Genomic DNA, 18,332 nt, shown 5'->3' with positions numbered 1-18,332 from the left:
GAGCCAAGTTCGAGAAGGGCGACGCGACAAAAAGCTCGGTCTGGCTAGGTAGATGGGAAATAAGACTGCGCGAGTCGTGCAGGAACGAGAAGGAGTATGAGGCACGGCGGACGAAAGGAAAGGGTGAAGGAAGGGCGAAGAAAACGGCGAAAAGAAAGGAGAAAAAGCAGCAGAGAAGCGTCGAAAGGAAGAGAGAAAAAAATGCTTAACGAGGGCGATGCATAATGGAGAAAGGAGAAATCCACTGGTTGGCGTGCCGTGAAATAAATACATACCATTTGTCTTAGTCACGAGGGTGGGAAGCCGGGCGAGGCCGCCGCCAGCTCGTCGAGTGAAAGAAACGCATCGCCAGCGAACGGAGGGATGAGAACGTTGCTTAAAAGTGTTGGTATCCGCTCGAAATTCCCGCGCAAAAACGAACGCCGCAGTGACCAGGACGGATGGCCGCTTCGTCGGCCAAATATTCCCCGACTGACGTCTTTAAAACTGGCGTCGTCGACGAAAAGGTCTTACTCCATGTGACATAATCCATTACCTTAAACGACGACGCTGTCAGTCGACCGTCTTAAGTGCACGTACATACCTACCGCTATTTTCGTCTTAGTGTCACGTACACGAGACTGAAGCATCAGCCGACATTTCTCACTGGCTGCTGAATGTTTCGAGTACCGATGTCTTCGTTTACCATCTTCCATCTACGAACCTCTTGTTTTACCAACTACTTCGCGACGCGAGAACAAGTACTCGAAAGCACGTTAACGTTTCTGGAGAACGGATCAAATAGCAGGAAAAAATCATAAGAGCGCGACGTGTAATATTGACTCTTAATTGGAGGAAATTCTGGTTCCAGCGAAATTGTGCATCGAGAAAAATATTTTAACACGAGTGTTGAGGTTATTCGATGTGTAAACAGAGAAAACTCGTGGATAAATTGTAAGGCAGAAAAAATATATTTAAATAGAAGTGTAATTATAAGTAAGAATACAATTTGAGCTGGTGCAGATCGGCACGCTAGCTGTGTTACCCAATATAACTGAAAACCCCGAAGCCAACGTCGCCTGTCTACTGTTTATGGTCTGTCCTCGTCGCAGTCTTTTGTCTACACGCTATCGATGGTTTCGGTGCTAGAGAAAACTAAAAAGACCAGATGTAGAGTTTTCTTAGAAGTGGTGACCACTTCAACAACGAGAAACGTACTTTTAATAACATCGAATTCGTAACTGGCGGATATCGACTATCGCCGCGCGAGAGCAAAGTATCAGAAACGTTCAAGCTCAAATTTTCCTCTAAAACCACTACTTGTGACTAATTTAACGAAGACGAAGAGTCCATTTTATTCGACTAACGTTTGCGCTTCTAGCTCGTATTGAACGATGTCCTCGTCGAACGGAAAGAGCGGAGAAAAGACAGGCGTTCGTTTATTTCCCAGCTCGACTCTATTTCTCAGTCAAGGCATCGCACGGTGGAAATTTTTAAACGTCGAAAAAAGTTGGAATTCCGCCGATCGTTCGCTCTGTCGGCTAGAGAACACGTTCAGCTCTCCGCAGTTAATAACTTTCCCTTTCCGTCCGCCGATAAGTCACGACGTTCCCCGTTTGTACGTTCCTTTTGTTCACGCGGACGCACGGTCTCCTTTTCATCGACCAGCACTACTGTCCTTTTAAATAATTTATGCATTTAACCGGACGGCAGTCGAGAAAAAAGACCGAGAATCGAAATCGTTCTTTCTCCTCTTCTCGGTCTCTCTCCGCCTCGATGTGTTGTATCGCTTTGTGCAATTCGAAATAATTGGAATCGGACTAATCCTATCGCGTAACAAAGGGAAAGAATCAAAGCGGCCAACTTTTGTAACGATATCGAACCGACTTTGAAAAGGAGGAAACAGATGTACGTCCGCGTAACGTAGAATTCTTCTATTCACCGCGTGCGTGCTGTTTTCTCCCTATCTCCCATTCTTTCTCTTTCCTTCTACCAATTTATTTTACCGGAGATAGCAGAACGGTTTATGGAACGTACATATGGTCAGGGAAAAGAATTAGAGAGAAGGGGAATTTTGGCAGCAAGCCAAATAATTCCGCGAGAAAATTCTGTCGGTCGTGAAATTGCGAAATATTTTGTAAAATACCGGTATTAAATTTTTCACCTGACCATAGCATAAGTCAATATTCCGTCCGATTCGGGTCAAGCGCGTGTAGCGTTTTATTTTTAAATGAACGTAACAATAAAGGGGTGTTTGGAACGAACCGAACGGTAATTTCGAGCGGTAATACCCCGTCATCATTTTCATAGAACGCCAGAAATCTGAACGCCATTCGTGATACTGGCAAACTTCCATTTTATTTATACCGTTTTAACGCGTTTACAGAACTGGCAATCACGCCACGGTAAATAATGTCTTCCTGTCGAATTACGTTGCGTCGCACCGCGTCGTCCGATACGCTCCGCTTCCTATCAACGTGATCCGTTGCGTTTCCACGCAATCCACATACCAGAAGATAAAATACGCTAAAACGTTACTACGAGTTTAAACAATTTTTTAAATTATCGTTATTCCTAATCAAATAATCGGTGGGCATAATGAAAATGTTATAGACAATCGTTTCAAAAAGTTAGTACTAAACTTCTATATCGTGGATTCATTGACGTAAAATTCGATAGGCGATCGAGTGAGTAATCGCAACGCGAAGCACATGTAATGCAAGAAAGAACAATTATTCCGACGTTTCCATAACAACCGCGTAATGACAACCGTATGGCCGACTCGTACTACTGCGAGTATCTGATCACCAGTACGAACCACTTGGAGCCTCATCAAAGCCGCACGTGCTAAACCCTGCCAGATTGGATTCAGAATTTCTCTGCATTCGAGAATAACTACACATTGCTACCGAACGTCCAGTAATAATTCCAGAACCAACAACTTTCAGGCGTACGAAAATAAAAGCACACGGGTAGTCTCTTAATCCAGAAAAAATATTTTTTTCTATACTGAATCGATATTTCGTCGTGTTTTTGTGATACCAGGTATCAAATTCTATGATATCAAGAATGATACTAAAACAACATCGACGCTCAGCTCGTTACACGCGAGTCGAAGAGGAGAAGCATCGAACGACTGCAGCTTTTAGGCGATATCGTGGACGCTTCGTGGCCGATAGGGTGCGAAGTTTTCGATAATCGGTCTATGGGTTGAATAGCAACGAAAGCGGCAGATCCCCGTAGAATAATATGCGGTCCGCGAAACAGGGCGTGGCATTCGGCAATACGGCATCCTGATTTACACCGTGAGCAAACAGCCGCGCAACTCTGTGCAGCTCGGTTATTGTCGGCTCTATAATTTGGGGTTAATTCACTAGGCGGCACTCGAGTTCAGGCGTCAAACCGCAGATCGATAGTTCTGCCCGCGTACAGGTCTTGTCATGTAAATGTTGCGTGCATAATACCCCGCGTTGCGGCGAGCCAGGATCGTTTCCATGGAACGTACGCGCCGTCTCCTTGTGTGTGCGTGACCCCAGACACCCAGGGGCCACCTGAACCAGGTGCAACCGCCTCGATATTCACCCGGCAACTAGCTGCTCGATGTTTGACCCCGTACGAATTCTCCACCGCGTGGCCGAACTTTGAGATTTGAATGAATTCGAGCACGAGCTCGGTTAACATAATCGCGATGCGTTCTATGTAGAATCGGCGTTCGTATAAACGGGCAGGAGGTGGAATATCGATGATAGAGAAACTGAGGTGCGACGGCATGTAGAATGGAGTTCGTCGAAGTTATCGGCCAAATCGACGACCATCTGTTTCGTATACTACGGTTATCGCGTAATAAGGAAAGGACCCGTATAATTGGAGGAAGCAACTCACCATTGGTCAAATCCCTTCGAATAATTTGCATATATTTAGCTGCTTATAGCGTGTACCCACGCACTGTTGAATTATTTCGAAATCTGGATGTATTCTGGCTGAATTCAGTACGATCGATTCACCTGGTGAAATTGAAACACGCTGGCCCGGCGTAATGTTGCTGGATGCGTTATTTAGTTTTCGGTTGCACCGCGAGCGCTTCGCTGGAGGGAGAACATCGCCTAACCCCCGTCGAATTACAATTCCTCTCTCCGCGAAAGAGAGAGAGAGAGAGTGGCAAAAAAATGCGATTTTTCATCGAAACGGTAAAATGAAAACGTGGAACAAAATAACCAACTGAATTACCTACAACATATTTTCTGTCTCCTCTTTCCTTCTTTTTTTTTTAACTTTTTTTTTTTTATTAATGCAAACTCTATGAGTTTTGCACGGAACGCGTACGGTATCTCTAAAATCGTTGGAACCACGTGCAAGAAAATTTTATTCCACGCTTTCGTTCACCTTCGGTCGCTTTAACGCCCATTAACGCGGCGTCCTTCGCGTAATTATAAAAACTGCTCTTCGACGTTCCGCCACGGCGATCGGGAAGCGTTTAAAACTTTAATGGTGCGCTCTTCAGACGCGGCGCCGCAACTTCTGTACAAATTCATCGAACAGACCATCCAGCCTGGCCCTTCGGTGTCGCTCAAGTGCATCGCCACCGGAAACCCGACGCCGCACTTCTCTTGGACTTTGGACGGGTTTCCTCTTCCACAAAACGACAGGTAACAACATCATTTTTCACTCTTACGCCTCAGCCAGGAGATTAAGAGCCGACGGAGCCACGATCGGCAAGTAAGAAAGAGAAAAAGATCAGAAATCGATGGATAGTGTGTACACAATTATTTTCGGTTATTAAACCGCAGGCCGATGGAAAATCAGACCGCTTACGAACGTTATAACGCCAGGTCCCGTGGGAACGGATACCTGCCTGCGGGCTTCGATTCTCCGAACCAATTGAGGGGAAAATTACCAATCAACCGGGCTCAGTCTAAACTTTTTAGAGTCGCTCGATTTAGAATGATAGATTTGACGGGATCGCATACAGGCTATTAATAATGTATCCACCTGTTTTCCTTTCTTTTATATCGAGTCGCTTCGGTTGATTTACGGTGTTAAGCGACTCGTGATCGAGTCGATAATGATTTCGTTATAGGGAACAAACGCGTGGTAAACGCGTATCCGCTTTTTGATTTTCCACCATATGATCCAATAAACCAGGAAAATATTAGATGACGCGAGATTTACAAAAGCCGATTCGATTCCTATTATTAGGTTCGCGTGACGCTAGGATACGGAGAGAATTTCAGAGTTTCGATAATCTCGTTGGTTAAACTTTGTTTGGTTGATCTTGTGAATTTATATGGAGTTAGAATTATTTAAATATCCCTGCTAGCTTCGTAAAAAAGAGTTAACTTCCTCTATTTGCAAATACAATTTGTAGGTGCTGCGATGAAGATTAGATCGAACCACGTTGTCCAGACAGCCCGAAAATTGGACGGTTCGCATGCGAAATTTTTTTCCTTGACGCGCTAAATGAGAAATTGGCTTTGCGAACGTAACGTAACGCTACAATCGGTGCGGAATCTCTGCTGCTTGCCCACAGGTTTATGATAGGCCAGTATGTGACGGTGCATGGTGACGTAATATCGCATGTGAACATCAGCGTGGTTCACGTGGAGGACGGCGGGGAATATCGTTGCACAGCAGCGAACCGGATGGCGAAGGTTCACCATTCGGCCCGTCTCAACATTTACGGCCTGCCCCATGTACGACCGATGGGGAACTACGGCGCAGTGGCTGGCGAAACCACCGTTATCAAATGTCCGGTCGCTGGTTTCCCAATCGCGAGCATCACTTGGGAGAAAGGTCAGTGTTCGCTAGTTATTTCAGTGGCGTAGCCCATGAGAATCTTTGTACCGATCACTCTGATCGCTGAATAATCGAAATTTTTATTGATTCTTGCTTTATAATATATAGCTAACCAATGCATCTCGATGAAAAAAAATCCAACCAAAAAAAAAAGTTCTCTTCTAAATCTAATTTCTTTTTTTTGGGGGAACATTTAATTATACAGATTGGAACGGTGGTCGTAATGCGACCGGGCACGGGCTGATTCAACTTGAAAGAAATACAAAAAGAAAAAAATTTGGTATAACATTTTCTCATTTGAGATTTCGTTTCCGACAAAAAAGACTTTGAAGATTTAACAAATATATTTAAAATTTGAAACTAAACAGAAAACGTAGACTATATTTTTTTCGTAAGATGCTTCAATTTCGTGAAGAATAAAATTTGAAGATATATATCGTGCGCGTATACAAAACCAGTTCATATTTGAAATTGTTTAAATTTTATTTTCGTGGAAACCAGGCCTTAAACGGAAAGTCATATTCTGGACTTTTACTTACTTTCACGTGTAAAATAACCTTCTATGAATTGTTTCCTCGTACTTAATCGGTATTTAACCGTAAGTTAACGTATAGCTGACAATTTTTCAAGCTCGATTTCCTCAGTCGAATTTTCCATTTATTTTCTCAAACAGAATCACTCCCTGCCCGATTGTATAATCGCTTAATTCAATCTTTAACCACTTTTCTGTACGTTAAATCCAATTGCACAATTATTTTCAACAGAGATTATATTATATCTTATTTGATAAATCGAAAAGAGGAGAATGAATACAATAGTTAAATATACATTAAGAATGATATCAGTTCGAAACATACATAAATTCAATACATTTATACAAAATACAGTAACTCGGACCGTAAGCCATCCATTTATTCATGAAAATGTTATCGCGCTATTAAGTTACCGATGAGAACAGTTCGGAAATACGCGAGACCGCTTTATCGCGAAGGACGCGGGACGCGTGTTACCGACTCGAACCTTGTATTTTCGGCCTTTGTATTTTCAAAATCTCCAAGGTGTTTACTCTGATCTTTCGAACGTCCGTTACCTTATCCTTTTCGACTTCTCGTGTCTCCGTGGCGTGGAAAATAAAGATTAAAGCGAGAATTGAAACGTTCGCGGCGCATAAAGAGCCCGTAAATAAGTTGCCTTGCGCGCGTCCTCGTAAATCTGCCCGGCAAGGAGACGAATTTCAGAGCAACTGAAAGTACCGTCGGTTTTTCTAGCGGTTTAAATGAACTTTTTGCCAAGCGCAAGCTATGACGGCAGAAAGAGGCGCGATAGAAAGGGAGAGGGTTGAGAACGAAAGAGAGCTCGTGAGCTTTTATTTCGTCGACCGGAGAAACTCTAGGCTGCCGTCGCCATCCGAACGGGAACGAGCAAGTTCGAGCGTTTCTTTTCCGGTAATGATGAACCGAACTTTTGGAAAAGTTTCAAACGTTGCCCCCGTAACTTTCTCCCTTTTACGAGCGATCTAGCGTGACGTCGAGCGCGCAATACCCCCGTAACACTTTCAAAGTCGTCCTTCGCCGCTACGAAAGCGTATTGAAGGCTCAACTACACTCGACATCGACGATTTTACGCCGAGAAGCCAGGAAGTTTGTGTGTGGACGAAGTTGGTCGCTTAGGCGCGCATCACGAAACTATCGTGGGTGGTGGTTTCATCCAACGATAATGAAAAAGCTCTCGCGAGTGCTCTCGTTTCGAATTCGATAAGTATGTCAACGCGTGATACTCGACTCTTCCAGATCGATTGACTGATCGAAACTTCTTGTTCTATTTATCGTCTAACAAAATCGCAGCGACATTTCTCTCGATGTTGTGAACGTATTAAATTACAGACAGATTTTTGCTCAAGAATATAAAATTACTTGATAGATACCGGGTTATATTCAATGGTAGAAACAACACGGTAGTTTAATTATACGACGAATGGTAAAAGAGTATGATCGATTATCACTCGATACGACTCGATTCTCTCGAACTCTGAATTCTGACTCTTATTTTCAACTCCTCCACGGCTCACGCAAACTCTCGCTTCTGAATCGTATTCGCGAAAATCTCACACGCGTTGCGCTCTTCCACCAAATCTGTACGTGACATCGTGCATGCCAAATTTTAACGTGCATTCTCCGAATCCTCGCTCAACATCGATATTCTAGCACGAACACTCGCTTTCTTCTCTACCTCTCATCCTCGTTTAAAATCAAGAAAGTGACCTTAAACGACCAATTGCACCTGGACAAAGAATCACAATGTCAACAAAGTATCTTTCTCTCAACTTTCTCGGACTATTTCCATTAATTTCCGGATAAGACAAAGAATTGTCTTGAATTTGCTTAAAAATTGGACCGTCGAACTGAGATAACGTTTCCTTGCTACCCACAGACGGGAAAGTGCTACCGACGAGTCGACGTCAGGAAGTGTTCCCAAATGGAACTCTGGTACTGCATCACGTCGACAGAAGCACCGATCACGGCGCATACACGTGCACGGCGAAGAACAAACAAGGCCGCTCCGATTCCCAGACGGTTCACATCGAAGTGAAAGGTAAAATTTCTTCTCTGTCTGCTTTTTAATCGTCTTTGTCGTTCCTGTCGTAATTCTATGAATTTGCTCGAATTGAAATAACAGCGTTACGTTTGTCTACGATATATCTTTCGTCACCAGAGTTGATGCACGCTCTGTCAGAATTTTAGCACGGAGAAACTTGATTCCAGACGACCGTTCTTGTAATCGCGAGACAACCTCCGTGGAACGCAACGACGCGACGTCGAGTCTTTACGGGGAAAAGTCACTCGTCGAGGCGTGCATTGCTCGCTACTTGTGATTCAAACTTTGAGAAACTTGAGACGTTTCGTTTCGTTTCTCGAAACGAGGTTCGAACGTTATAATAATTCTCCTTTTCTTCTTCTTTTCTTCCTTTCTTCATTTTTCTTTTGAGATTCGTTGTTGATAGATAAAATTGAAGGATTCCGTCGATATTCCTAAATTGAAATCATATACTCGGGGGAAATTCTATCCGACTCGATTTTCTTCCATCGCGGATGATAATGTACTCGTGTTTCCTAATTGGAATATAATTTTTTCGTTCGGGATCAAAATACACCGTGTATTATAACGTAACCATATAGAATTCGATATCTGATCAACTCTCGACCCATTACCTGTCAATGACGTCCGCTGTTGTTCCAATTGAAGCAAAAGGTAAACAAAGTATCGATGCGAATTATACAATTGTTTAATCGATTTGTTGATATCCAGTTGTAGCGCCGAATCGATAAAACTGTGAAACTCTTTTTGGATTAATAACGGTTTCAGATCGACGATTTTTCCGCAGCGATCGCGCTGAGCCGTTTTCACAGGTAGGACAGAAGCAAAAAAACGTGTCGTGAATCTTTCTAGGAAAAAGAGAAAAATCGAATATCCAGAGATTATGAAACTGCCAGTAGATACGTACATGTATAATCAGCCTTATGTTACAACTATGTCGTTCGACTCGAGCGTCGAGAGGATAACGTTGACGCGACAAAAGGTACGATCGTTTCATAAGAGAGGCAGGAATGCATTGAAAACGTTGCACGGGTCGAATCGAATTGGTCGGTGCTTCGGGAATACCAAAAAAGAAAGAGACTATAGAGCGATTGAAACTACGCGTCGATGAGGCGTCGAACGATAACGACCGATGCGTACGCCTTTTGTCTTCTTTCAATCGCGTCTTCCGCGTTTACGATCTCTCGATCATTTTACGAAAAAGAACAAAAAGAAGGATAGAGGGAAAAATTATTTTCTTCCGGTCCCTCGAACCGATAGAGACTATGTTCGCGACGAAACTCGACAGACATAGGAGCGCAGATTGTTCGTTGCGGGCCGTGATGAAGTAAAAATGTGTCGTGATCTCCTGTAATTTTCAGTACCGCCTAAAATCGATCCGTTTAGCTTTCCTGCCAATATACAAGAAGGCGCGCGGGTGCACGTGGTCTGCGTGGTCAGCGAGGGCGACTCACCGTTGAAGATCACCTGGCTGAAGGACGGCAGACCGTTGAATTCCACGGAGACGACTACCCATCATATCGGCGAATACGATCTTACGTTGATGATACAGAGCGCAACCACGGCGCATAATGGCAACTATACGTGCGTTGCGAGCAACGATGCCGCCGAAACGTCTCGCACGGCATCGCTATTGGTCCATGGTACGCAGGAACGGGCACGGTTTTTTATCCCCCACTCGGAAATAAATTCTCTCGACCCGACGATTTTTCCTCATTTAGTAATCACGCGAAACCTGTAGGTATTTGAAGTACTTCCGAACGCCGTGTACGTCGATGCTGACGAGTGATCACGCGATTGGCATCTTTCTTTCTCTTACATGATTAATAAAAATCGATCGTTGGAGTAAATAACGTCACGATATTTATATTTAAGGTACTAGATGTCGGAAACATTTGGAAATTTCGTCACCGTGATCATGAGAAAGGCATCGCAAACACGTATAATCATCGGCGATTGAAAAGTTCACGGGTGACGCGGCACGCGAAACGCGGCGAAGCGTTTTCCGCTCGTCAGCCGACAACTTTTCAGCAGCCGCGCGAACCCATTCACTCCACCAACTCCCCTCTCACTCACTCTACGAATCTGTCCCTTTTTTTCTCTCTACGGTCACCAATTTCAGCCACGATCGTCTTTTATTTCCAACCCCCCAATTCCGACAACTCGGTTAGGAAATTTTCGTTCGGTTCACAGCCTGTCTCCCATTTAAAACAGCCAACGAACACGCCGACGTATGATTTCACGCTCTATTTTCCTTCGTTTCTGTTCTACCATCCGACTGCCGCTCCGTACGCGATCTTCTCTCTCCCTCTCTCTCTCTCTCTCTCTCTCTCCCTTCCTCTCGTTTCTCTTTTCACCCTTACCGGGATAAATTCCGCAATTGCCGTCGACGAGAGACGCGGAATGGCCGTGAAACGGCCAGGGAAAACGAAGGAAAAAGTGTACCCTCGCATCTCGTCGATATTAATCGTCACGCGGCACTCGACAGCGGAACCTCTCGACCAGTTGGAAACTCCCGATGTAAAGCAAGATCAATCGTTGCCACTCTTCATCCTCGGGCGAGGATTCTGTCTCTCTTTTTTTATCTCCTTCTCTCCCTTCGTTGCTCTTTCCATGCTCGTTTGCGTAACACACGCGAGCTAGCAAGTTTCCTCTCGCTCGCGGCCGCAGCCACAGCTTTTTCTCGTTTTCGTCGTCGACAGACGACGATGATGGTGGTGTTCGACAATAAAAAAAAAAGAACCCTCTACCGTCATCCTCATCCTTAGAATTCTCCCTAGACGAACAAATCAGTGCAAGCGGAACGAACGAAACTGTTGGCCGACGTTACGAAACGAACGGCCTAAGGGTGATTTTAACGCGCCGTGCCATCGCGACGAGCGTCGAGCCGAAACGGCATGCGTGGTTACGCGCGTCGCTTCGTATCTCTGTGCGCTGCACGCTCGTGCATGCGTGTACCGACTGTCACTCACGGTGAATGATCGCCCGATTTTCTTCTACTTTTACTTTCCTGGCGAGTGATGTGTTAAGAGTCTGGCTGTCTGGTTCCACGATCGTCGTATGATGGATCATATCGTTCCAACGTAGTCGATATTACGTTTAATTCGTATCTATTTAACATTACATACGGCTCCTTTAGTTTCTATGTAATCCTTCTTTACCAAGAAACGTTTCTGATATCGCGAGCTCTAATGGGACATTGGAAAAACGAAATGCAGTTTACACCCACGACGTCTGAACTGCTTTTCGAAAAAAGCAAAATCCAGTCGAATTATTTCACTTTTTTCGTTAAACTATTAGGGTGCGCAAGATCCGTCACGAAATCGTCGATCTTTTTCGCTCCGACGCAATCGTCGGCCGTGTTTATCGTCAAACATGTATAACTTCGTTTTGTTTGTTCGTTTATCGAACTGTCGCGCTGCATGTAACTCGGTTGATATTTATGTACGTATACCATATACAAAGAGACACACAGAGTCAGACATAGAGAACGTAGTTCAGTGTACATCTCGTACAGCTGCGTAGCACAGGTCAGTGGCAACTCTTTGGGCATTACTCGTGTAACGTTGCGCTATCCGCCGCCAACCCCGGCTACGGTTTCTCAATTATTCTCAAACAACTACCACGTTCTGTTCTAATACCTCTAGGGCACTGAATATCCCGTGCTCCGCGGGTGTATCTCTCTCGCCGGGGCCAACGAGGCGAGTTATTATTGTCGTTTCGCGGCATTACGTTCCAGTTTCGCTGCCGCGACGAGAAGGCGGCTTCTCGTACCGTTGGTTGAAGAGTCATGTCCACAGTCGACTAAATATTCGGGAAACGACGACGATTTCGTTTTACAATGTTGCATCCCAATCCTTCACTGACTCTAGAACCAAAGTACAGAAAAACTTTTCCTAGAAAACGGATAGAGAATTGTGGTAATATCGTTGGATATTAACCGAGGTACAGATACCGACTATGTGTTTTAATACTACAAAGTAGCATGACAAGGTAATTCGATACAAGAACTTGGTTGGTTAACGTGGTAAAACGAGTGATTTACAGTTGGGTGTAAAAAGGATTCTGAGAGGTACGTATAAGCTACATGGAAATCAAAGTGATCAATTTAGCGACGTTGATTGTTTAATTTTCGATGGATTGATCTCTAATCTGATATTGTGCACAATTTAATTATACAGAAATTAAGAAATTTTGAAGATATGGGATTGATGAGTTGCTTTTGACAATGAATGACTTATATTTAAGCGTGACTTCCCGCGCAGAAGGTTGAAGGCAAACTCGTTGTTGGTCTCTAGCGACTAATTCGAGGAAAATGCGAATTTCAACTTGGAAGACACAGCAAATGGAGTAATAAGCGAGACAAGTCGTTTTGAGTGACGTTATTAAACGAGAGTTATCGTTAAAATATCCGTAGAATTTAATCCTTTTATATGATTTATATTTAATAATACGATAAGAGAATTTCCAAAGCAAAAATTATTGGACGTCATTTCGATTAGGAGATAGGATATCCGACGAAATCACAGGATGTGTCTCGATAATCCGAACCCTTTTAATAACCTCAACTAACATAAATAGGCGGTTGATTTCATTAACGAACCGCTATTGATTCGTGCCATAACCGCGTCGAAACGCCCCCTGTGACTTCGTCAATGTTAATACGATCCTATACGTATAATGGCGTACGCCGTAATGACGCGCAGCTGAGTTGATAAGCAGCGTTGATGTTATCGTATTACGTTGGACCGGCATCCATTACGGGTAGCGTAATGGGAACAGCAAGTCCTAACGATAGATTCGTTGGCTTCGGTAGACTAATGGACGTGAAAGAGACGCATAGATATACTATAATCCTTCAAAGGACATTAAATTGTACTGTTGGAGAGGCTGATGCGCAGAACGAAGCACGTGAAATCCTGTCCCTCTATCTATGAACATCTGATGTTTGCGCACCAACGTTCTGTACCAGATTACGAACGGACGAACTTCGATAGCGAGACAGGGATCTCATCAGCGTATTGTACTCTGATTTCACGTTATTAGAGATGAGATTTTGTTGGAACGTAAAGATGGATCTAGTTGCAGAACGTACGTAAGGGTTATCCGAGCGTTGAGACGCGACTAACAGGGAACGGCTGACGTTCCCGAAACAGAAAGATCCGATCGAGCTTTCCAAACTTTCGACCATGATCGATTCCCGGAACAACTTTGATGATGCAAACGACTCGCGAAAAATCCATCGAAAAAACAATTCCAACTTGCCAAAGCGAGATCGTGACCCCTCCCTGTAGTTACGCCACGATCTCCATCATCAATCGTGATATATCTCGAGCGTTGAACAGTTCGAACCACGTATGCTAAACATTTTCGAAGCAACTACATGCGCATCGATCATTCAACGGAGGAGGCGTGTCAACGGAAAGCAAACATCCCTGGAACTCTGGACGCAAAACCGAGAGAAATGACCGATCGTATATAGGTTGGAAGCACGCGTATACTATCTCTACACATCATCGATATACCGTACCACTCTGTTACCATACTCTCACGTCACTTGAATCTCTTTTTTCTCTTTTTTCTTTGTGCAGTTCCACCTACGATAGCTCCCTTTAGCTTTAACAAGGACCTCTCGGAGGGCGTGCGTGCTCAGGTAACTTGCATGGTCGAGAAGGGCGATCCTCCGTTCACGATCGCCTGGTCCAAGGACGGCGAGCCGATCGCCGGGCCCAGTCCAGCTGGCTTCGGGAACACCGGGATAACCGGTCCCAGACACACGCAGACACCCGCTGGGCTACGCGTAACCAACATTGATGCCCATTCCAGTACCATAGTTATCGAGCGCGTGAACGCCGCGCACTCCGGCAACTATACTTGCCTGGCGCGCAATTCGGTGGCCGAGGTCCTCTGGACGGCCGAGTTGATCGTTCGTGGTAAAGTAGACCGAGAGATAGCCGAGCCAGCGGACGAACCAAAGCTCGTCCCTATATAGCACATTGTCTCTATTCTTCAATACCGTTCACTCACCTTTCTGTTCGTTTTTACTTGCACCTGGCAGCGCACCACTTATTATTATTCTCTATATCTTGTCGATATCTTTACTGTGCACCGGCTGGTTTCTTCGATGATGGAACGTTCGATGGCCTTCTCCGAGATTCTGCGTTATGTGAAATGACAGAGTAAAAATTGTTCTTTTTCTCTTTTTATTTTTTTTCGTTCTTTTTCTTTTGAGTGGTTTGAACTGTTGTTTGTTTCAGATCCGATCGTGAAATAATTGGACGAATAATTGATAAGTGATTATACGGGAAGAAACGTGTTGAATCAATGTATATGCAAGGTTCCAGATAGCACGCAACGTTTTTAATACGACAACGTTAAATTTTGAAGATTTTATGGCCTAACCTGGATATTGCTCTCCTCAGTAAGATAATTAACAAATTAACAAGAGAAAAAGGTTTCCTCTTTACAACAATTCGATAAATGTTCCATAGAGCAACAAATCTAACTTCTGCGAGATGTTCTGCTATTCAAGATGTTTATAGAACTTTACGAGACACCGTTAAAACGTCACTAAAAGATATCACCGTGCTGTCTGGAATAGAGACACTTAAGTGCTCAAGTATTTTACACTTATATTGAATATTCATGAAGATATATTATTAACACAGCATCGTCGATGATACATGCGATGTAGTTAAATCGTTTAATACCGAACCGTCTGTATGTCATGAATTATCGAATTTTATCCATGTTACCTTCGAAGGTTATGTCTTTTACGTTACAGAAGTAGACGCAGTTACATTTTCATCTCTGTAAAATTATTCTCACGTCTCGTTCACTCTCGCGAAGAAATCGCGTGCCCGTTTGCCAAGCATTGTCCCGTATCTTTTACCAGACACAAAAGGCAATTAAACGTTCCCGAGAGCCAGCCTGTACATATATATGTTTTATATTATTACTGTTACCATTGGTATTGTGTAATCACGTGTAAATGCAGCCGCAGCAGCCGCCGCAGCCATCGCAACCGCGTGAATTCGAGGCAGTGTGGGAACGAATCAGCTAGGGTTGCGGATTACTTCGTTCGCTAGAATATTTAACTCTTGGTTATTTTTCTTTAACGCTGATAAATCCATCGTTAGCCTGAAAGGGAACCGATGTTTGGATCTACGTCGTTTAGAATGAAAAATACTGATATTTTTTCTATTAATACATGGTACATTGTCACTCCACTATTTCATAGGATGTGCAGATACGATAACAAACGAGGACGCACAGTTGCTGCATACTGGGTGGGGTGGGTGGTGGGTGGGAAAGATAGAGACGACACGCTTGTGATTGAACTTTTGTCTCGAAATGACACGTTTCGATAATAGTCACGTTGAGCGGGATCAAAAAAACTATAGATCGGATATCCGGGGACAATCGTAAAATGAAACGCAGCAGCAGCAGCAGCAGCCGCCGCAGCAGCAGCAATCGCCCAGCCAGCAACGCGATGCACCAACGCACTTGAGCACCGCACAATATGATAGCGTTATCACCTACGGTCACATCGTACTTTATCTAGTTGTCTATCTCACAGGCGCACCATCTCTGAAACCGCACCTCTCCCGATCTTCGAGCTCGACGAGATACCGCGATCCGGATATAATGTACGATCAATGGCAAAAATCTACGTATATTTCTTAAATTTCAAGTATTTCAACGAAGAAGAAGAAGAAGCGAAAAGATATAAAAGATCATGAAAGTCTACATACACTTGTTGTTGATATATGTATATCCGTAATTGGTGTTTGTGCAACTACGATTAAAGAACTGGAAGATGTACAGAGACTCTTCACTCTCCAAATATTATAACGAATGCATTATTTGAAATATTTTATATATTTCTAACATTTTCTGAAATTAAATTTTCCAGACGAATTCAGTTATTTTCTTGTTATGCAAACGATTCAATGTGGTTCCTTTTGATAAATTGGATACGTAACATTCGATGGTTGTAGGTGTGTAGACTTGCGTGATTTTTTGTTTAACAAAATATCGTGTCTCTTCGTAAAGTAAATTGTCAAGAACATCGAACAATGAACTGATAAGCAAAAAAAGGACAATTCGTGAGATGAATTCGAGTAGCAAAGAAATATGTAACGTAATGGACCGTAACGTGTATCGAAACTTGGAGTTCAACGATACGGAAATAGCGATCGCGGTATTCTCCGAAGGAAAGGGATTCTGCATGAAAGGGCACTAGCCACTTTTGCGAAACTCGGCTTCGGCGTAGCACCACTTCATCTTGAATTTGTACAAGTATCAGCAGCCGCCTCGAAATATAAGTTTAGAACGCCGTCTCTCGACTCGTTCACTTGATCAGCACACGCATATATGCACCAACACGTTCTGCTCTATTTTTACCTTTTCCTATCTTCTTTTCTTTCTCTTTTTTCCCTTTTTTGATTCCGTTTCTTTCACTTCCCGTTTGCTCCTTGGTTATATAGTTCACTCGTGGAACACTTGGCACCAATTCCTAATGTACGATCCAGCCTTATTGTTTTCTCGGAAACTACTTCCGAATCGTTAGCCCGAGGTCGCTTAATCGATATCCACGTATGTATCAATTTCACCGATTCAATGTGTTACATGGCGAATAATTGACTCGAGCAGCTATAACACGTCTCGAAAGATCGGCTACAATTATGGATGCAGGAACGTTCGTATATTCGTACGTTCTTAAGGGAACGAAACGATGCAGACATAGAACAGTACGTTGTACAGAGCGAGGAATTATTCACCACGGTATCACTGTGTCTACGGTGAGACTCGGTCATCGAAAATAATTGGCTATCATCGATATTTGATGAAAACACAAAATGCCTCGACCCCTCACGTTTATGTACGCAAATGCACAATCACCGCATTGTTCCTAAGTCAAAATGTCCGCACAGCACTGACTTATGCATTGTTCTCTATCTTGTTGTGGCCCCTTAACGATGTTTAACAATGTTCACCTACATTTATAGATCTGTTCTGTCACGAGTCACCAGAAAAATTGTCGACTATCGCACTTGTTCGTTTTATCCAACGCGCACTTTCTCACCTCGTTTGTCACTCTTTTTCTTTTTTTTTTTTTTTATAAAATCGTGTGTATACCTTTCTGAACTCCTCTCTATATGTTCCTGTGTTTGCCTGTATTACTATAGCGGTCGACAGAGGGAAGAGACGTACGTCATAACGAAGAATGTGTGACGCGGGATTTTGCACGATCGAAAAAAATACCAGGAGCTGCAACGAGTGTATTTTTCTTCCCTCGGTGGACCGCGCGCGCACCCTTCAAACTACGTCTTTTGTTTCACTTTGCGCTGAAGTAGGAAATTGTAGTAGGCCAATTCGAGAATTTCGCTCTCGCCTCGGCGCAATAAGCTTAGATACGAACGCAGTGGCATCTGAAATATTCCTCTCTCCCTTTCTCCCTTACTTCAACAAGACAAAAACGGAGGGAACAAATCGAACGAACGAACGAACGAACGAACGAGATTCATCTATGAAAAAAATTTCTCTTTTTCTCGTGTCCCTCGTTTGCGAGTGATGGACGAATTCAAGACGCGCGGTTTCCGTTCGCGATAACCAAGCGTTCTGTCGTCCCGCGAAACGCAACGAACTAACAAGCCGGACCGCGATAATTGCTGCAAAAAACGAGGGAAAAGAGAGAACGCGGTTGTCAGCCAACGGGGATCCATTAAAAGTCGACGAGATCTGCAAGTAAAATGGCGAGGGAAGAGGTGGAACGATGAAATTTCAGATGCTACGGTCGTCGACGGTGCGCGAAATCCGCATACCAAGGACGGCTAACTAACGACCGGTGTGTTATGCCGCGAAACAGTGCCACCCCGTTGGGTGATGGAACCCCAAGATGTCCGTGCCTCGGAAGGGATGTCGCGACTGGTTCTCCATTGCCACGCGGATGGATTTCCGCC

The 18,332-nt window shown here is 43.9% G+C and overlaps 1 protein-coding gene across 5 annotated transcripts in view; it reads left to right on the top strand.

Annotated features, from left to right (window-relative positions):
* The window catches only part of LOC100745559 (Down syndrome cell adhesion molecule-like protein Dscam2), a 126,941-nt gene that overhangs the window by 94,656 nt on the left and 13,953 nt on the right, over nucleotides 1-18,332 (top strand). For 4 of the 5 annotated variants that reach the window (XM_033324514.1, XM_033324513.1, XM_033324516.1 and 1 more), the window contains exons 9-13: nucleotides 4,481-4,625; nucleotides 5,507-5,769; nucleotides 8,203-8,364; nucleotides 13,959-14,300; nucleotides 18,239-18,332. In XM_033324514.1, coding sequence (XP_033180405.1) covers nucleotides 4,481-4,625; nucleotides 5,507-5,769; nucleotides 8,203-8,364; nucleotides 13,959-14,300; nucleotides 18,239-18,332 — 1,006 coding nt within the window. Of the gene's footprint in view, nucleotides 1-4,480; nucleotides 4,626-5,506; nucleotides 5,770-8,202; nucleotides 8,365-9,728; nucleotides 10,011-13,958; nucleotides 14,301-18,238 lie in introns of all 5 variants that reach the window. The other variant, XM_033324515.1, reaches the window with a different exon arrangement.

This window comes from Bombus impatiens, unplaced genomic scaffold (assembly GCF_000188095.3).
Source record: "Bombus impatiens unplaced genomic scaffold, BIMP_2.2 scf_3474, whole genome shotgun sequence".
In the NCBI taxonomy this organism is placed as follows: domain Eukaryota; kingdom Metazoa; phylum Arthropoda; class Insecta; order Hymenoptera; family Apidae; genus Bombus; species Bombus impatiens.
This window is presented reverse-complemented; position numbering and strand designations above follow the sequence as displayed.